This window comes from Podarcis filfolensis, assembly GCF_964270895.1.
Source record: "Podarcis filfolensis genome assembly, chromosome: 14".
NCBI lineage: Eukaryota > Metazoa > Chordata > Lepidosauria > Squamata > Lacertidae > Podarcis > Podarcis filfolensis.
Window position 1 is genome coordinate 34,384,639 of NC_139616.1, and position 19,505 is coordinate 34,404,143.

A 19,505-nucleotide genomic window follows, 5' to 3' on the forward strand; every position below is an offset into this window, starting at 1 on the left:
TCACTGTATCCAACAGCATCCAAATGTAGGCAAAAACTACCTCCTCAGCCTTGGGAAAATTTATAATCATAGAATTGTAGAACTGAGAAGGACTATGAGGGTTGGATAGATGACTCTCCGGTGCTTTCCAACTCTAAATTCTAGGATAGCTCAGTTGGTAGAGCATGAGCCTCTTAAACTCAGGGTTGTGGATTCAGCCCCACATGGGGCAAAAGATTTCTGCATTGCAGGGAGTTGGACTAGATGACCCTGGTGGTCCCTTCCAACTCTGATTCTATGAAAGATTCTATGTGGTCACATTTTCTAGAGAGTAATCTAGAAGCAGTGGGGGGGGGGCTGTGAGGAGTGGGGTGAATATAGGGGACGATGGAAAGGGAAGGGATGGGAATGTTGAGGGAATTTTGTTCACTTATCTTGAACTGTTGCACTTTGTAACTTGTAAAGAAAAGTTAGTTGGAAATAACAAAACAAAACAAAAAAAACCCCCTGAATTTCTCACTCTCCGAAACAATATTTTTGGCTCCTTTGAAAAAGCAATTCCCAAACTCACAACTTCTAATTGCTCCTAATCCTATAGGGATTTAAATGATGACTTAATTTAAATGCACTCAAAACTCTGAAAGTAAAGCCTGCCTGCCTCTGCCTGCAATGGACTTCCACACATCTGGAGAAAAATATTTTCAGAGTCCGTCCGTCCGTCGCCCCCTTTTTTTGAAATCACATTGTTCTCAGAACCACTAACTTGCTAATCTAGCGGAGAATCGCACCCTCCCCTTTGCCTGCATTCCGATTGGCCGAAAGTTTCCCAGCTTGGTTTTGATTGGGAAACCGCAGAGGATCTCCACCCCACCCCCCCGCCCCGCGTCTCCAAACCCATACACTCCCGGCTCTTCCCTCCGCCCGGGTTGAAACTGCCTTGCGCTCTGCGGGCGTCTTATATAGTCCGTTTCAAACTCACCATGAGAATCTCGGGAGCTTCCCATCTCTCTCCAGGTCTGTCTTGCCCCCGATTGCAGCGTCTCTCGCAGCGAGCGGGGGCGAGGACGCGCTATTTTGCAGCCTGAAAAAGAGGGGAAAGGAAGAGAAAGCGGGGGATTCCTTGCGAGGAGCCAGAAGAAAGCCGGCAGAGGCAGGAGATGGATGGTGGGGAGACTCGGGCGTTCCTAACTCCGCCAGCACATTCCAGGATGGTGCTCCAAAAGGATTCGTTCCCCTACATTTGATTCTTCTCCTCTCCTGCTTCTTTGCCCAGGAGTTAGAGACCTTAAGATGTCTTTGGCGTTGGGGCTCCTGGGCTTAGTTCTTCTGCATACAGCCCTTTGCAATTACTCAGAAGATCAGTGTAGCTGGAGGGGGAGGTAGGTATTAATACGGACAAATTTCTTGCCTTCAAAACGTGTCGTCGAAAAGTGATGCTGTTTGACCTTCATTCATCTGCAGAGGTTTTTCCTTCTCTCTCCGAAATACTGGGTTATGTAGGTTCTTCAAACCTGCTGTGTTCCATGCTAGCAGCTAGAGTTAGAATACTGTAAGTCCTGGTAAGCGTTAAGGGAGTCATAGGTGCAACAGCAGTTCAAGTAGACAGACAGAAAAAGAAATTAGATTTTGGATGCGGAAGCCGTGCAGGGTGTGAGTCACAGGCTTGTCTAAGCCAACTAAGTTTTATGCAGAGTAGACCCATCGAAATGAATGGGCCTAAGTGAGCCAGGCTCATTAACTTCAATGGGATCTACTCTGACTTAGAACCAACAGTGGCTACAACCCACAGAGCAAGGTCAGATTCCCTTCAGGGTTTTGCAAAGTGGGCTGGTGATGGGTCTCCTTAACTGGGCCTTTTATGTTGCAAAACCATGTCCTGGTGTTTGTCATCCTCCTTACCTGATTTTAGGTTTTTCATGGAATTACAATGGGACTTGGCTGCTGGTTATTGTTGTCCCATCCCCCGTCCCCCCCACAAGTGGAGATTGGGAGTTCAATTCTATATGTGCATACTCAAAAATATAACTTACTGAGTTCAGTGGAACTTACTTCCAGGTTAGGATTGCAGCCTAACTTGTTCTGATATTGTATGGATAAGAGAGAGAGAAGTATTGGAATCTCCTACTGTTCTTTGACAATGGTTTACCAGAAAGACAAGTGAGGTCATACTTATTGAAGAGTTTAACTTTCCTCCTGGCTTATTAAACATTGGTTGCCCTAAACCATCCTTGTGCACAGACTGTAATTCTGGTCTTCTGCTAGGGACACCTAATTTATACTGGCTGAAACTGTTTGAGTGATTTTGTGGGCTGGTTCTTTGTGCCTATGAGGGGCCTAATTTATTAAAAGGAGAAGAATTGTATGGTGTGGAGAGGGAACTGCCCTGGTAGCTGCCATTTCTTCATTTTTCTTGGGTGCTGAAAAAAAAGTGGACCCCTGGGATTAAAGTACTTTCATGGGGTGCTTTACTCATTTATTATGGGTTGCTCAGAATAGACCCACTGGAAATAATGGACATGACTAGCCTACATCCATTAATTTCAATGGGTCAGCACTGAATATAGCTTGGATACAACCCTATCCTGAACTTCTCAAAGGCTCAGGGTAGTATTGCTGGTTCTCCCACTCCATTCATGTCTGCAGACAGGTCCTGATTTCATGTTTCCTATGATGGGCATCTGGTTGGCTGCTGTGAGAACAGGATGCTGGACTAGGTGAACCATTGGACTGTTTCAACAGGGCTGTTCTTACGTTCTTTAAAAAATTAAGGTTTAGTTGATTACATATATATTAGAAAAAAATAGTTTTGAAACTTTTAAAAAAGAATTTTCATATGTGTTGCCATTTTAGAAAAGCACCTTTTAAAAAGAGAGAAGCAACTAAGAGGCATTCCCTCATGTATGAGGGAGAAGGGATAAAGACTCTTTTAGGATGGTGCTTGTCATTTGAATCTTATAAGTACTGCAAAATAAAAAGTACTGTGAAATAGGAGAAAACTGCCTGAGGATTGCTAAATTGGCTCAGTTGGTAGAGCATGACACTGTTAAGCTCAGGGTCGCATGTTTGAGCCCCATGTTGGGCCAAAGATTTCTGCATTACAGGGGGTTGAACTAGATAACCCTCATGGTTCCTTCCAACCAACTCTGCAATTGTATGATTAGCTAGAGACATCATTTTTGTGTGCTACAAGTTTTTTTTTTCCATTTTCTGAGCAACCGATTAAATAGAGCAGCCCTTTTTGCAATGTGTGCTGCAGTAGCAAACCAAATCCATAAAGATTTCTGGATTTGGCACCAGAAAGGCTTAGTTTGTTTTTTAATATTATATCCAACCTTTCTATAACTGAAGCTGGTTTGTGACACTAGTTGCTGTGCTGATGTCCAGAACGCTGGCCACACTTCAGTGCATGCACGCCTAGATTGAGATGCAGGGGGTCATAAGAACAGCTGCGCTGGACCGAAGCCTCTGCTTTAAAAAATAATAATAATTTGGCAAGCTGTGTGGCTGGAGGCAATGGTACAACTAGGTAATTTTAGATGGTGGGATTTATGGTCCTAAATCCCTATCGCCCCACCCCCAGTAATGGGTTTTCCTTCGCTTCCATCCAAATATGTCGAGCCAGCCCTCTTGCGTTCCAGGGCCTTGTTTCTTATTCTGCTGAGTTGGGGCCCCGCCATAGAATCATAGAAATGTAGAGTTAGAAGGGGACCCCCAGGGTCATCTGGTCCAGCCCCCTGTGATGCAGGAATCCTGCCCACAGACATCCCTGGGTGGGCTTGAACCACCAAACTTTTGATGAACATTCCACCACAGGATCATCTGCCCTAAAGTCCTGTCTTAATGGCACCACTGGCTAGAGGAGAAAACATTGGAGTTAGACTGAATGCTTCTGAGCTATTGTGGCTTGTGGGACTCAAAATGTTTCTGATATCTGAACATGATGGCTATGCGATTCCTCCACAGTTGGAGGTAGTAACGTGTCTGAAGGCCACTTGCTGGAAACTGCAGGAGGGGACAGTGCTCTTGGGCTGTCCCACAGTCATCTGTTTGGCCACCATGAGAACAGGATGTTGGACTAGACGGGCCATTGGATTGATGCAGCAGGGTCCTTTTGCTGTCTTATACTGAGTCAGACCACTGGTCCATCTAGGCCAGGCATGTCCAAAGTCCATTTTGGGGACCTAGTCCGCCCCCGCCCCCTGGATTTATTTATTGGGGTAAAATCCTACTTTGGTTGGCCTTCACGCTTGTTCACTTCATCAAATCTGGCCCTCTTTGAAAATAGTTTGGGCACTCCTGATCTAGGCCGATGTTTTCTAGACTGATGGGCAGCAGCTCTTCAGGGTTTCAGACAGGGATTGGCCCTGGGACCTTCTGCATGCAAAGCAGAGGCTCTACCACTGAGCTACGGCGCTTCCCAATTTCAAAAGGCAACAAAAGAACACGTCATACTTCCTTTGTGTAGAATGTTGAAATGTGACGCAGCGATGGTGGGGTAGACTGGAGGGAAGGAGGCAGCCCCTGTGTATGGCCACTTACAGGACATCATCATATTGAGCAGAGACCATGAGAAGTCAGTGCAGAGATTGGAGCATGCCTGGCTTGACCAGTTTAGCCTCCTCTCTATGACAGCCCCTTGTGGCATGCATTACAGTGGCCGAGCTGAGAAATACTGGAGATTTGGTTTTACTGCACGTTTCATCTTAAATGGTAACCTTGCACTTGAAAGGCACTCAGAGAATGTATTGACAGTTTGCATTGGAATTATCATAAATTCACCATAATTTATTTCCTTCCCACGTAATTTAGTATAGTTGTACCCTGTGGGAAATGCAAGAAAGAATGACAACATTGTTAGGTTGTGTGGGGGCTTTGAAAGCTAGTGGTTTTTTAAAAAGTCTCACTGAACAAGCCATGCTGGGTTTGGTGAGCAAATGCTCTGTTTCAATTTCCCCTCTTTTAGCAGCTGTTCCCCGGGGAGGTGGGGCAGTCCAGACCCTTGCTACCTTATAGAGCAAAGGTTGCTGCTGCAGCCCAGCTGAATCAATTCAGCTGTTGAGCCACAGACAGCTGGCCATAGTTGTTGTGTGTCTTATTATTATTATTATTATTATTTTCATCGTTATTACACAATCACTGAGCATAACACTTTTTAGGGAGTGCAGGCGGACGAGTCTCCATCCTGATGGGTTTATGATCCAAAATGCAACGTAGGGAAAACATCAGAGGAAGGGGAGTCAGGACAAGCGAGGGCCCCTCCAGACTGGTGCTTTATTGCGGGTGTATTCTGCAACATTTGCATGTTTCCATTTGCAAACTGCACTGAACCCTTTACATCGTATCGAAGGCATAGTTTAATAGGTCTTTTTATATGAAAATAATTGAGCTCAGAAACTAGTATTTTTCCAGGGTTGATGACTGACCAGTATTGATTTAGATTGCCCAGTATAATCTGACCCAGAGGTCATAGACTATGTACCAACCACTTCTCTCTTAAGCCTTAAAATGAAGGGGGGGAGTATAAAAAGGGGGGTGCTTGTTCCTCTCATTAATCCTGTAGGACAACTGTTCTTCCTCCTGTGTCCTTTGCAGAATGTCCAAGATGAAAATGGGAGGCAGGGGGTGGGGGTGGGAGGTATCTGCAGGCAAAGCAGCCTTTTGAAAATAACTGACAGCTTCAGGGCAGAATAATTTAGATTGCAAGAGCTTTGAAGAATTCAACCTTGTGGGTTAGTTCTACTCAGAGAAGACTCACAGAAATTAGTGGGCATGACTTATTTATGCACATTCATCTTAATAGGTCTACCCTGAGTAAAACTTAGTTGGCTACACAAACCTTCTGTTTTCTGAACAGGTGTGTGTCTATGAATATGAATGAACCGTGTACTGCAGTCCATGAACAGGGGAACCCTCAGACTTCATTCATAAAGAAGTGGCCCACTGTGTCTTCTAGCATAATGCGTTTGCTTTTGTGGGGCCTCTAGAGGGCAGCGTAACAGGGTTTTGGAGGGGCGTGTCGGGTGTGTGACACAGCTGCCGCATCTGTTTCTCAGTGATCTTGATCCTTTGCAGAGCAGATGAGTCACTTTTGCTGCGAAATGGCAAGTCGCTCCAGAGTCTTCAACCATCTGGACGGCATCGTGCTGCAAGAGACATCTTTTCTGTCCATGGATTGGGAATAGGATGTCCAGGTGTCCTACTTTACAGGGGAAAGTCCTCTGTTCCAAGGGTGGCGAACCTTGGGCCCAGCAGCCAAGTGCAGCCCTCCAGGTCTCTGGCCCTCGGAACTCTCTCCAGGCCACGCCCTTTTCTAATAAGCCACACCCCCAGTGGCTCCTGCGTTGCAACCTGAGTGTTTTGCGAGGCTGAGCTCCATCCCTATACTCTGGTAATGCCTCTGGTTTGTCTGGATGCAAGATAGAGAAGAGTGTGTGACACCATGTGGAAAGTAGGGAAGTGGAGATATGTTGCTCCACCCGCTTTGGGCTCTGGCCCTGCCCACCACCGGCATGTGGCCCCTGGAAGGTTTTCCAGAAGTGAATGCAGCCCTGACACTGAAATTTGTTCCCTTCCCCTGCTGTGTGGCCTAAATCCAGATAATGGGCTCTAGCCAATGCTAGTCCTACTCACAGTAAACCCATGGAGATTAACGGACAGGTCTAACTTAGGCTCAGGGTAACTGAATCTCCTCTGAGTTAAACTTCATTGTGTTATAACAATAAGAAGGGAGAGCGGCAGGAACCTTCAACTTATTTACAAATGTTTAGCACCTAAGCCACCAAACAGGTCACCAACTTCCTCCTTCTGCTGAGATGTATTTCTGTTTAAAGTAGAGTGATTATGTCTAAATTTTCATTTTTACATATACGCTAGCACCATACATTTTTGGTGGTGGTGAAAAACAAAGTGCCAGTACTCATATATTGATAAAAATGCTGTGAGCGCCACAACAAAATGGCTGCCATGGGCAGCGAAAAAAGAGGTGAGTGTGCTCCGTACCGGTGAAGATAACCACAAAAAAGCTATTGCACTGGCATATTTAGAGTTTGTACAAATCTGTGTCTTTTGTCATTTTTTGTGATGCATTTCATCTGTTTTGACAAAGAGTAAGGGGCAACTCTAACTGGGGAGAGAAGGGCAATCTGAACAGGTGTTAATGATGCAGAGGCAAGCTCTGAGAATGTGGTTGAGAAATACTCATGGGACTCATTATTGGCCACTGTGTCTCCCTGAGAGCTCTCCAGCCGCCAGGGCCAGCTCTGACATTAGTTAGGTGCTGGAGAACAGCAGCAATAGTCAGGGGTGGCCCAATAAATCTTGTTTCTTACAGCAATGGACCAGATGCTGCTGTTGCCACTCCATGCCATACACCACTGCAGGGCAGCCCAGGATGTTTGGTCGCTCCAGGAAAAACTGGAAAAGCCACCACCCTGCCTCTTCCTCCTCTCTGGAGGCACCATTGCCTGGAGGCAGCCCAGGGATTAAAAAGAGGCTGGAATGGAGCATGTGGCACAGCAGCGGCACCCCTCTCAGCTGTCTGGAGGCTGCCCCAGTGTGCCTCATGGGTGGGCTGACCCTGGTCCACTGCACTGGCCATTGGTGATGGGTAGACATTTTTTCACACCTGAGAGCATCAGACTAGCTTGGGAGGGTGCTATGTAGTACACACAGCTCTGTTCTCCAATGTCTCACCTCTCACACCCTTTCAAACCCCTTCTCAGCCCTAACTTGCCTCTCTTTACTGATATTCTTACGAAACCAGTTGTTGCCTTTTACCCGACTGATGTGGGACACCGGTGGCGCTGTGGGTTAAACCACAGAGCCTAGGACTCAGAAGGTCAGCGGTTCGAATCCCCGTGATGGGGTGTGCTCCCGTTGCTCGATCCCTGCTCCTGCCAACCTAGCAGTTCGAAAGCACGTCAAAGTGCAAGTAGATAAATAGGTACTGCTCTGGCGGGAAGGTAAACGGCATTTCCGTGCGCTGCTCTGGTTCGCCAGAAGCGGCTTAGTCATGCTGGCCACATGACCCGGAAGCTGTACGCCGGCTCCCTCGGCCAATAAAGCGAGATGGGCGCTGCAACCCCAGAGGCGGTCACAATTGGACCTAATGGTCAGAGGTCCCTTTACCTTTACCTGACTGATGTATGTCCTGACTTTCTTGGGAAGAGACGAAACTGCCCCATCTTCCTTGTTATACTAACTCCATTCTGCTATCTCTTGCAGTGGTCTGTCGCAGGAATCGGGCAGCGTGGAACAGATCTCCTTGCACTGTGCTGAGGGATCCCTGGAGTGGTTGTACCCAGCGGGAGCCTTGCGCCTGAGCCTTTTCCCCCGCCTTCCCACAGGCACCACCGGCAGAGAGAACCCCAGGCGGGTGACAGCCTGCATCAAGTCCTCCAACAGCTTCCGAGGAGCTCAGATTTACTTGGAGAGGGACGGTGTCTTGGAGCTCCTCCTCTCGGAGGCCGACGCCACCTTGCAGCCCAAGGTGCGCTGTTTTAGCTGGCTGCCCAAGGAGAAGGTTGCTCTCTTCCTGCAGTCCACCTTGCACCAGGACATCAGCCGCCGGATCGCTGCCTTCCGCTACGAGCTGCGGGGTGACTGGAACTCCCGCTTCTCGTGGCCGTCCAGAAACCTCAGCATGGAAGGTAAAGTTCTTTTGGCTTTCATGGCTGGGTTTGGAGGGAACATTTGCGATGCATCCGTGGTAGTATTTTCCCAAGCTTTTATCTTCTAGCATATCCAACCCAGAAACAACCATCTTCTCTACATGTGAGCCTGGAGAGACCAAGACCAAGAATCCATTCAGCCATGCCAAATCATGGCTTGTACTAAGCATGGTTTAGAACGCAAACCATGGTTTGAGCTTCCAAACGTATAGGCAACCCATGGTTTACTGTTGTTTTACCATCTCACCACTTCCATTTCCATGGTGCAAGGGGCTGTATCTTTGTCCATTTAGCCATCATGCCAAAACAGAGTTAAGCCTCCTTAAACATGATTTGACATAATTGTGGATTCAGCTTAAAATAAATGTGACACACACACCTCCTTCATAAAACTGTACAGGGAAATGTCAGAGGGACACTTCTCCCGCCTCCAGATCAGGGTAGGATTACAGGGCAGTAGGTATATGCCCGTTTTCAGAAATCTAACATAGACCAAGGAAGTTCTGCTGCTGGGGGGCATTCAATTCACCCAGTTCCTTGGACATTGGGACCCCCAAACTCAAAACTGGTTCTGCTTTTCTTCAAGAGGAAAATAAGTTAAAGGACAAACAACTCTGAACTAAAGCAGTTTGGTATAGATCCTTAACCTTTACTTATGGAACCCCCACATTCAAAGTGTGAGACTTTTAATCTCAGGGTTGTGGGTTAGAATCCCAGATTGGGCAAAAGGTTCCTGCATTGCAGGTTGGACTAGATGACCCTTGTGGTCCCTTCCAACTCTTTGATTCCATGAAAGATGGTATTCCTCTGAATACAAGATTCGGGAGAGGGCCAGGGTCAGCATAATCAGCATTCCTCCCTGTTGCTGGCTGTTCACCTGCCTTCTGCCTGATGAGCAGTGAAATAGGCAAGGGAATAGGACCAGCATCCTCTTAGCTGGCTCTTTCCCTCTGCCTTGCAGTAATGCAGATTTGGCCCAGAAGAAGATGGCAAGCCAATGGGCAGTGGTGGTGACACTGGCAAGGAGGGGCAGGGTTTTAGATTTAGGTTTATTAAATGTGTATATTGCTTCTCACTAAAAGGTCCTGAAGCAATATACAAGTAAGTGAAAAATACAGTAATAAATATTCAAAAACATATTTAAAAGAATATAATAAAATGTAATAGCATTGGTGCTGCCAACAATCCCCAGGAAATGAAATATATATTTGCCTGGCGCTGCAGTGATGCTAAGTTTGGGGCCAGGCAGGCCTCCCTAGGGACAGCATTCCAAACAGAAGGGCTTACTGCAGTGAAGGCTCTTTCTCTTGACACCACACTCTGTGCCTGGCTTGCAGGGAAGGGCTTTGGATGATGATCTCAGGGGCCAGGCAGGCTCACCTAGGGGTCCCCCTGTATAAGACTTTATAGGTCAAAACTCGCTCAGGATATTTTGCCCAGGATCCTTTGAAATCTGAAGTTGAGACTTAGGAGGTAGGGATAGACAAATATGTCAATTGCAGGCTTTCTCAGTTTCTCACTTTTCTAGTACAATTCCTCCCATTTTAGCTCAGCTGGTAGAGCATGTGACTCTTAATCTCAGGGTCACGGGTTCAAGCCCCATGTTGGGCAAACGATTCCTGCATTGCAGGGGTTTGGACTAAATGATGTTCATGGTCACTTCCAACTCTACAATTCTATTATTTCTACATAAGCTTTTTTTTTAGTTCCCATCCATGAAGTTCTCCTAATATACACATTTACTATGCAATCTGCCCTAATATACACATCTTTGCAAACCAATTTCCCCTAATATAATGCATTTCTCTATATTATTTCCACTAATATATGCATTTTATGCATGCTTTACCCCAGTATGTGCATTTTTGCGCACATTATTTGGCTGGGGAAATGCATCGCAAAATTTGGAGAAGCGCCCGTTTCGAAAGATAAATGTGTTTCAGTTTGCATATTATTTTGGAAGATGTACATTACCTTTAAACATGAACTGAATTGAATTCATCCTCCATTCCCATTCAGGGGAAAAAAGATCAAGGGAGGCTCAGTGCTCTCAAGCTCTATTTCCAAGCTTTCCAGAATCATTTCCCTGGATACTGCTAGGAACTGAATCCTGGAACAGATGAATATTTGCATCATATTCTTATGCCTATTGTGTTACAAGTGGCACATGTGTAGGATCATGAGCCACTGTGGTGTAGTGATTAGAGTGCTGGACTAGAGCCTGGGAGACCTGGGTTCAAATCTCCACTCAGCCATGAAGCTTGCTGGGCCAGTCACTGCCTCTCAGCCTAACCTAGCACACAGGGTTGCCTTGAGCTCTGTGGAGGAAAAGGAGGCTATAAATGTAAAATTAAACAAATAAAATAAATAAGGAGGAAACATGACATTCAGGACTATTCTAGGTCCTGCAGGAAAGAAAGTGTGCATGTAGCTGGGGCTGTTTGCTTTTTCTTCGGTGTGGAAATAAGGTTGCCACACAACCAGAATATTTATGTCCTGATCAGAATTGTGTCCTATTTAGCCTAAGTGTGAGGAAGCTTTTTCAGCCCTGGGGCTGCATTCCCTCGTGGTCAACTTTCCGGGGGCCACATTTCAGTGCTGGGTGGGGCCGGGGCAAAAGTCTGTGGGACGATGGGTGTGACTCATTCCCTTGCGCAGTGCCATAGCCCAATCCAAGAGTTGGTTCAGCAGTTCCAGGCTCAAACAGCACACTGGGCTTTCTCCAGGCAGGCAAGAAAGCATTCCTTTCACAAGGCAACAGCTTTCTATAATGGTCAGAGTACTATGACTCATATATCCTTTAAAAAAAAGAAGTCGTCTTTCCCTACTTGGGGTAAAGGAACTCTGCACATGCTCTGATGCACCCTGATGCTAGAGCATTTGCAAACCAAACATGGAAACAGTCTTAATTTGCTTCCCAGGCTTAGGAAAGCGGAAACTCCTTTTGCTGTTGTTGCATTTCAAGGACTCCGAATGCTGTGTGGGCCTCCCTCACGGCAAGGGGAGGAGGTGGGCAAGTAACCCAAGCCGTCCGGAGTGTGCTCAGCAATCGAAAACACAAGGCCGAAGAAGGAACATCTAATCGGCCTCATCTCTGAGCTAACAAAAGTCCAGTGTGCGGCAGCTCGTAGCGGAGTCACCCGCCAAGACGTTCAGCTGCATCTCAGATAAGGCCTGAACATGGTTACCATAGCAACCCTAGGCATTCTCCCCAACTGGGGAATGGCTTTTTTTTAAAAAAACTTTTTACTAGGCTTTGTCTTGAGAAATGTTGGCACCTAGGGCCAGAGTTAGGCACACTTGAGCCCTACCAGCTTAGCTCTCTAATGCCAATGGGATTGTGACCAGAGGGCATCTTAGGAGAATAGAAGGCTGCCTTCTACGAAGCCAGGCCATTTTGTCAGGCCTATTTGTTTATTACATTTCTATCCCACCTTCTCCTTCAAGGAGTTCAGGGCGGTACACATGGTTCTCCCTTCCCCCATTTTATCCTTGCAACAACCCTGTGAGGTAGATTAGACTAAGAAGCTGACTAGTTTCAAGCAACCTTCTACAGGTACTTAAACCTAAGAAGACCAATTAGTTGGAGCGTGGTGCTCAAAATGCCAAAATTTCTATTTTGTTTGGCTGTAAATCTTAACTCTTATTAAGTATATTCTTTCCATTAAACACTAGGAGCAGAAGGGGAAGCTTAAAGCTAAACCTTTTAGTTTAGAGTTTTTTATGTTTCATATCTATCTATCTGTCTGTCTATATCTAGTTATGGAAAATGAGAATTTATGTTGAGTTAATTTTGTTTATAGAATTTAGGTTTAAAAAACACCCCACCTCTGCATATGCCAACTTGACATTTAATACATGAAGAGTTTGAAAACTCGCAACAACCCTGTGAGGCAGGTTAGGCTGAGAGGCAGGGACTGGCCCAAGGTCACCCATTGAGCTTCATGGCTGAGTAACTGTGAAAGCCTCATCTCTCAGCTTTTAGCCCATCTCTCTAACCACAACACCCCTCCTGATCAAGGATGAGGAAACTGTGGCCCACCAGATCTTGATGGGAGTCAGTCTGAATGGTCAACAGCCAGCGATGATGGGAATTGCAATTCAACAACTTCAGGAGGGCCACTGGTTCCTCACATATTGTCTGGCAGTGGCTTTCAAGGCATTTGGTCTGGGAATCTTTCCCAGCTCTTCCTGCTCAACAGAGAAGCCCCACATAGAGCTCATTGCAGGAATCCAGTCTTGAAGTAACCAGTGCATGAACTGCTGTGGCCAAGTTTTCCCAGTCCAGGCAGTTGATGATATTGTACCAGTCACAGCTGATAAATGATGCCTCTAGCCACAGAAGCCGAGTCTCTATTGTCAAAGATGAATAGAGTGTACCAGCCACTTTCCATATTTTCAAGTGAAAATCACCTGGCCCAAACATGCCCTGGACTGCTATTTCTCCTTCCCCTCCATAGATGAAGCAAACTTTTCACGATGCCTTTCTACGCTTTACTTCTGCCTCCCCTCATTCTCCACATCCCTTCTCTAAAGAACAATTGGCATGAACTCAGTTTGAGTGACTGTTTCTTTTTTTCTCTTTGGAAGATGCAGGGAGCTGCCGTCCATGTAACAACACTGAGATTCTGATGGCCGTTTGCACTAGTGATTTTGGTGAGTACATCTTCCTCAACGTCACGTTTTCCGCTCCTCTCTTCAGCATCGTAAATTGAAGCTGCCTTATACTGAGTCATTGGTCCATCTAGCTCAGTATTGCCCACACTGACTGGTAGCAGCCGCTCAGGATTTCAGACTTCTGGACTGCCCAATTTGCTTAGCAATCCTTATTGCATTCATCATTGCAACCAACCCTGTGATTGTGATTTACTTGCCTAATGTTACCCAGGGACCCAGGACTAAGAACTGTTAATTGCACGGCTCTCTCTTTTGCTTTTTCCTTTTACATGGGAAAAAATGCCATAGAAATCACTCTTGATAATGCATATGCAGCTGTGAAAGCTAAAGCCTGCCCTTCTGGAACTCTGTCCCTGAATTCTGCTTAAGTAGCTAACCAGGAGCTGCCTGCCTGCCAGTCTGGGCTGAGGCACCAGCAGCCAGAGCTGCCCCCACAGAGCAACTCGCTCCCCAGCTGGGACGATGTGGCCTTTCCATTCTCCCCTTTAAATGCCTGCACACTCAGGGCTGTCCGGCTCAGTGGGCAGTTGCCAATTATTGCCCCGCACGCTCTGCTAACCTCCAGATTTGCAACCCTAAACAATAGGAGAAGGGGGTCAGGGGGTCCGCTGGCTGCCCACTCCAAAGTTCCCATGGCAACCAGGAAGTCAAACAGGAGAACAAGGGGATTTGCCACGCCGGATCAGATCACGAGCCTGTCAGAATGATCTCGGAGGGGCTAATTCTTGCTGATTTGGAGGAAGCCAAAGGCACCTGCGTGCAAGCAGGCTAATAGCTGGATTCCTCTCCATAATTGGCTAGATCTGACCAGTTATACTCAGCTGTAGCCTTAGAGCTGGGTGCCACTACAGAACCACTTCTGTTGATTGATTTGGTTTTGTTTCCATGCTGCCTTTCAGTGCAGGGACTGCCAGTGTGGCTGAGAAAAATAATAAAACAAGCCCAACAGCAATAACGTAGCGCATTGATTTAGAAATGCCAACAAATACATAAAAGCCAAGCAAGCAAAACCAAACTGAAATGACTGATTTGTTTGTGGTCAAATGCATGCCAAAACAAGTAAGTTTTGCTGTTTGCCTAAAGCAGGGATGGGGGATCAATATCGGGTCCTGGGGCCAAGTATGGCCCTCCAGGCAACTCTGTCTGGCCCTCAGAGATCTCTACAAGCCACACTTGCCAGCCCTGCTCCAAGACCACCCACAAGTGCTTTTGCCTAGCCAGAATATGTCCTTGAACTATGGCAAAGCCTCTTGCTTCCTGAGTAGAAGACAGAGAGAGATGCATGTCCAAACTTCTGACTTTTGCAGAGCTGGAGTGCAGCCTATTGTACAAAAATAAGGACCACATCTCCTGCTCCATCCACTCTTTGCCTCTGGATCCACCCAAGCTTACTGTTGAGGGGTGAACTACAGTTCTCAGGATTTTTTTGGGGAGGGGGATATGCTTTAAATGTGCTTTAGATGCATGATGTGTGCATATGGACGTAGCCAGGATTTTTGTGGGGGGGGGTCATGACTTTTGGGGGGCAGAACTGATGTGATTAGTTAGTTAAGTATTTCTATTGTTTTACTTGATTTGGGGGGCAGCTGCTTCCCTGCTCCCCCTTGACTACGCCCATGTGTGTGTGCACATCTGTGGTTTGTAGGATTTCTCTCTCTCTCTCTCTCTCTCTCTCACACACACACACACACACACGGTTGGGTTTTATCAGTGTGTCACTGCTCTGTAAGTAATTGTTGACATTGTATTGATATATCTCATTGACTGTGCTATTTTTAGTCTTTAAACTGCCGTCCATTTGGATTTAATTTGCTGTTTGTTCTCTCTCTGTGTTTTGTAAAACTGCTGTTGGCCAGTATATATATAACAAACAAACAAACAAACGTTTCTGTTTTCTCCACTCCTTCCACCCCTGCAGTCATCCGTGGCAATATCCGGACAGTCTCCAATGACATGGAGTCGCAAGAATCCATCATCAGTGTCAGTGCCACCCGGATCCACCGCCAGAAGTTTGCCTTGTTCCAACCGGTTGGCAAATATGGGAAATCCACGGGCAGCATCCGTACTCTGCTGCGGTGTGGGGTGAAGCCGGGACCTGGCAGCTTCCTGTTCACTGGGTGGCTGCATTTTGGGGAGGCTTGGCTCAGCTGCGCTCCTCGCTACAAAGACTTCCGCCACATCTATGAGGGTGCACGCCAAGCTCACGAAAACCCCTGCGAAGTCTCCTTGGACTGATTTGTTGATGGGAAGTGGGTGGCAGGAATCGGTTTTGCCAAGAGGGCAGGATCCACACACACAAACCACACCGTGACCATGCTGGAAATGGCATTTCCTGGCTTAGCCGTGGGAGACGAGAGCTGTCTTTTGAACCCAGAGGGAACAAGCTCTTTTCTTTCCTGTATGAGACTGATGGCCCTACCCATAACTTTCTCATTGGGTCTCTCCAGCAAAGGGAGGAATTGTAGGCCAAGCGGAAGGGTGACTGAGCTGCTCTCTGGTTAGATTGGAACATGCCACAAATTGCATAAAGGGAATTGAGACTCTCCCAGTGTGGGAAATGTTGTCTTGCTCAGGACTTCTTGATCCTATTATTTACTGGAGCGCCAAATCAAACCCACACCTAAAAATAAGTGCATGATGCCCTTCCTGAGTTCTGCCCCCCCCCCCCAGCAAACCCCTATTGCTATTGCCTATGGATCGCATATGCATTACCATCCCTCCTAACAGGAAATAGCATCACAGACAAGGAGACACTTCATTCGCTGGTCCTGCCTCCTTCCCAGTTTCTGGATGAGCTAAGGAAGCCTGCAAAGCGACCTCGTCTGTCTCTCCCTTCTGCGGCTTCCTTGACAAGAGAAACACCAGGATTACATCTCGGTCAGTGACCAAAAACATAACAGGAATGAGATTCCCTTTTGAACAAGTACAGTCTTGGTTTTCATTGGCGCACCTTCATTCAATCAAACGTGGCAGAAGACATCAGGTAGGAAGACAAAGTGAGCAAGCAGTAGAAGTGAGAAGTCCGTTTGCCCCTTCTTGGGCAGGTGATTTTGCAGGCGGGCCTCAGACCTCCATGTGAACTGGTGAATGACAGGCCGGATCATTTCCTGCTGCCAAATCAGCCAATGGTGGCAGAAATTTGGAGGGTGTTCCCCTGGGCATAGGACCAACCACCCAGTGGCAGCGCTTAGCCCCACGCCCAGGGCCAGGATATATTGCGGGCCTGCCTGGCCTCTCTCTTCCTGCGTCGGTTCTGGAGGGCCAGGCTCCATTGGATTGCATCGTGGAATTTTCCTACCTGATTGAATTGTGGATCCTGGATCGTTCATTCCTGCTGGCGTGCTTTGCTCAGTGCACACCTATTTTTAAAAAAGCCTGAATCAGCATAACACTTGAGATGCCACAGATATGGCTATAGTTCAAAGGCGGGCAACTTGTGGGCCCTGCATATGTTGCTAAACTCCCATCATTTGTAGACAGCATGGCCAGTGTTGAGGGACGATGAACTTGTAGGTACACCAAAATCCTGCAGGGCTACAGGTTCCCCAACCCTATTATACTCAACCTTTCATGTTTCTCTGCCCCTATGAATTCCAAATCTAGATAATCTAGTCCATCGGATATGGATTTCTAACCCAGCTTCAATGATGAGCTCAGGTGTTAAGGACCCAACCCCAGGTGTTGTTGCAGCTTTTCCTGGTAAAATTTAATTCCCTGTCCGTAACCTAGGGGTGGACCCCCTGCCTCTCTCCAGATGTTGTTGGACCCCCACCTTGTTGAAGTGTGGGTTTTTTGTATGTGTCATTTTTTTTTCTTTTGCTTGTTTGTTCTGACATATTTGAAAACCTAATAAAAACAAATTTAAAAATACAGGTTCAGAAAATGCAAAACAAACAAGCAAGCAAAAGAATTTAAGCTTCAGAAATTAGCCTGTCTACAAACCACCTTAAATCAGTTTTATTAATCCAGTTTAAATTAAACCACTGAAAATCTCAGTTTAGGTAAACCCTTAAAACTAGTTTTCAGTCCAGTAATTATTATTATTATTTTTACAAGTGAGGATTGAAGGAGTATCATGTGCACTAAAGTTATAACGATACCAAATTTGAGATTTTGTTTTTTAAATCTAAATTCTATTGTAAGGTTTATGTGTATGTGTGGTTTCTTTCATTTTCTTTTCTTTTAAAAAGTGAAATGTTAATATAAAGTGAATCACCACAGTCAGAGAGACACTGCCAGATGCATTTGGGCCGTCTGTAGTAATTTTTAGACCAAAAGCAAAACAAAATGCTGAGAAGATCTGTAATATTTTAAATATAGTTTTTGTACATATTCATGTCTGTGTACAGGTCAAGAGAGACAAATCTGACTCTATGTAGCTTGTAATGGTGGGATTTCTTTTCCATTATTTGTTCTTTTTTAATCTTGCATTTGTCTTGGGGCTGGGAGGGTACATTAAAAATGCTTCTTAGTAATGCCTGATCTATGGTGATTTCTCTCCCTGGCTGGGTTTATTCTTTCGCCCCTTGGCAGTCTTCAAACAAAATGAACGGAGCACTCGAAAGAGCTGGAGGATGGTCAGCTAGATAATTATTTGTCTAGGGAAGCTGCCGAAACAGCAGCGGTCAAACGAGCTCGAATAATTTAACAAGCTCTGGAATGTGCAGTAGCGAAGGACAAGGCCGGAGCATTGATTTTGGCACCTGAGGCGGAAAATCCCAATGAGTTGCGCATTGCACACGTAAGTACACACACGTATAATAACTGACCAGTTGCCACCTTTGACGAGTTTCCCAGAACTGCAACTCAGTGAGCAAAGGGAATGGAAGCATTGGGACACAGAGCTCTGTTGCTTCAAGTGTTTTCCTCCATTGCCCAATGCGCTTGTTGTAGAAGCAGGGGTCAGGAACCTCAGGCCTGGGGGGCCAAATGTGGGCCTCTAGACCAGGCTTCCTCAAACCTCGGCCCTCCAGATGTTTTGAGACTACAATTCCCATCATCCCTGACCACTGGTCCTGCTAGCTAGGGATCATGGGAGTTGTAGGCCAAAAACATCTGGAGGGCCGAGGTTGAGGAAACCTGCTCTAGACTTCTATCCTGCCCTTCTCTGGCCCTGTTTCACACCCTCAGTGTATTTTCCTGGCTGAAATGTGGCCTTGAGCTCTTGCTGGTCTGGATGGAAGATGGAAAGCGGGACATGCCGGTGTGTGTAGAAACTCATCGAGTGTGTAAAGGTAAAATTAGCATGTGTTGCCCCACCCACTTTTGTTTCTGGGCCCGCCTACCACTTGCATGTGGCCCCAGGAAGGGAGAGAGGTCCTTGGGCAGAATAGGTTTGAAGTGACAGAGCATAGCATGCAGAGGTGGGCAATGGTTGCACCCACTTCAGAGCCAAAGAAGGCCTTGGCAGTGCCTTTTTAGGGGGTCAGCTCAAGACTCAAAACAGAAATAGTAACAATAGTGACAGCAACTAATTTCATTAATAACCAAGCACAACAAATTGCATATATATCTTGTTCTTCCTCTAGTGCTGCTAAGGTGGTATATGGTTTTATATTCACTACAATCCTGCAAGATAGGTTGGACTGAGACAGTGTGACCAGCCCAAGGTCACACCATGAGTTTCACAGCTGGGAGGGGATCTGAAGCTGGGTCTTCCCCGGCCCAGTCTGGCACTAACTGATTCTGTGGACCTCTGTTGGAAAGATACCCACAACGAGGAATGGATGGATGGATGGATCAGTCAATTTTGATTGTCTCAATTTCTCATCTTTCCAATCTTAAATTCTACAGCAATTTGCAATTTTCTTTTTCTTTTAACTAACTCCTCATGAGAATCCATCAGCATTACAGTGCATGTTTCTCCAAATAAACACATTTATATGCAGCTTTGACTCGTGTACACATTTTGGCACAAACTTTCCCCTAATACTTGGGTTAAGAACTTAATTCGTTCTGGAGGTCTGTTTTTAACCTGAAACTGTTCTTAACCTGAAGCACCACTTTAGCTAATGGGGCCTCCTGCTGCCGCTGCACAATTTCTGTTCTCATCCTGAAGCAAAGTTCTTAACCCGAGGTACTATTTCTGGGTTAGCGGAGTCTGTAACCTGAAGTGTATGTAACCTGAAGCGTATGTAACCTGAGGTACCACTGTACACGCTTTTGTATTAATATTGTCAT

General features: G+C 46.3%; 1 protein-coding gene across 2 annotated transcripts; it reads left to right on the forward strand.

The window, feature by feature from the left end:
* The first annotated feature begins 872 nt into the window (after window positions 1–872).
* On the forward strand, window positions 873–17,800 carry METRN (meteorin, glial cell differentiation regulator). Of its 2 annotated transcripts, none has more exons than XM_083585394.1 (4): window positions 873–1,358; window positions 8,203–8,627; window positions 13,245–13,304; window positions 15,244–17,800. In XM_083585394.1, exons 1-4 carry the CDS (start codon window positions 1,270–1,272, stop codon window positions 15,558–15,560), a joined length of 891 nt encoding a protein of 296 aa, XP_083441520.1. In that variant the 5' UTR covers window positions 873–1,269; the 3' UTR covers window positions 15,561–17,800. The 2 variants fall into 2 exon arrangements, with proteins under 2 accessions (XP_083441520.1, XP_083441519.1); XM_083585393.1 differs by having other exon boundaries at window positions 874–1,358; window positions 13,239–13,304.
* The last annotated feature ends 1,705 nt before the right edge of the window (window positions 17,801–19,505 follow it).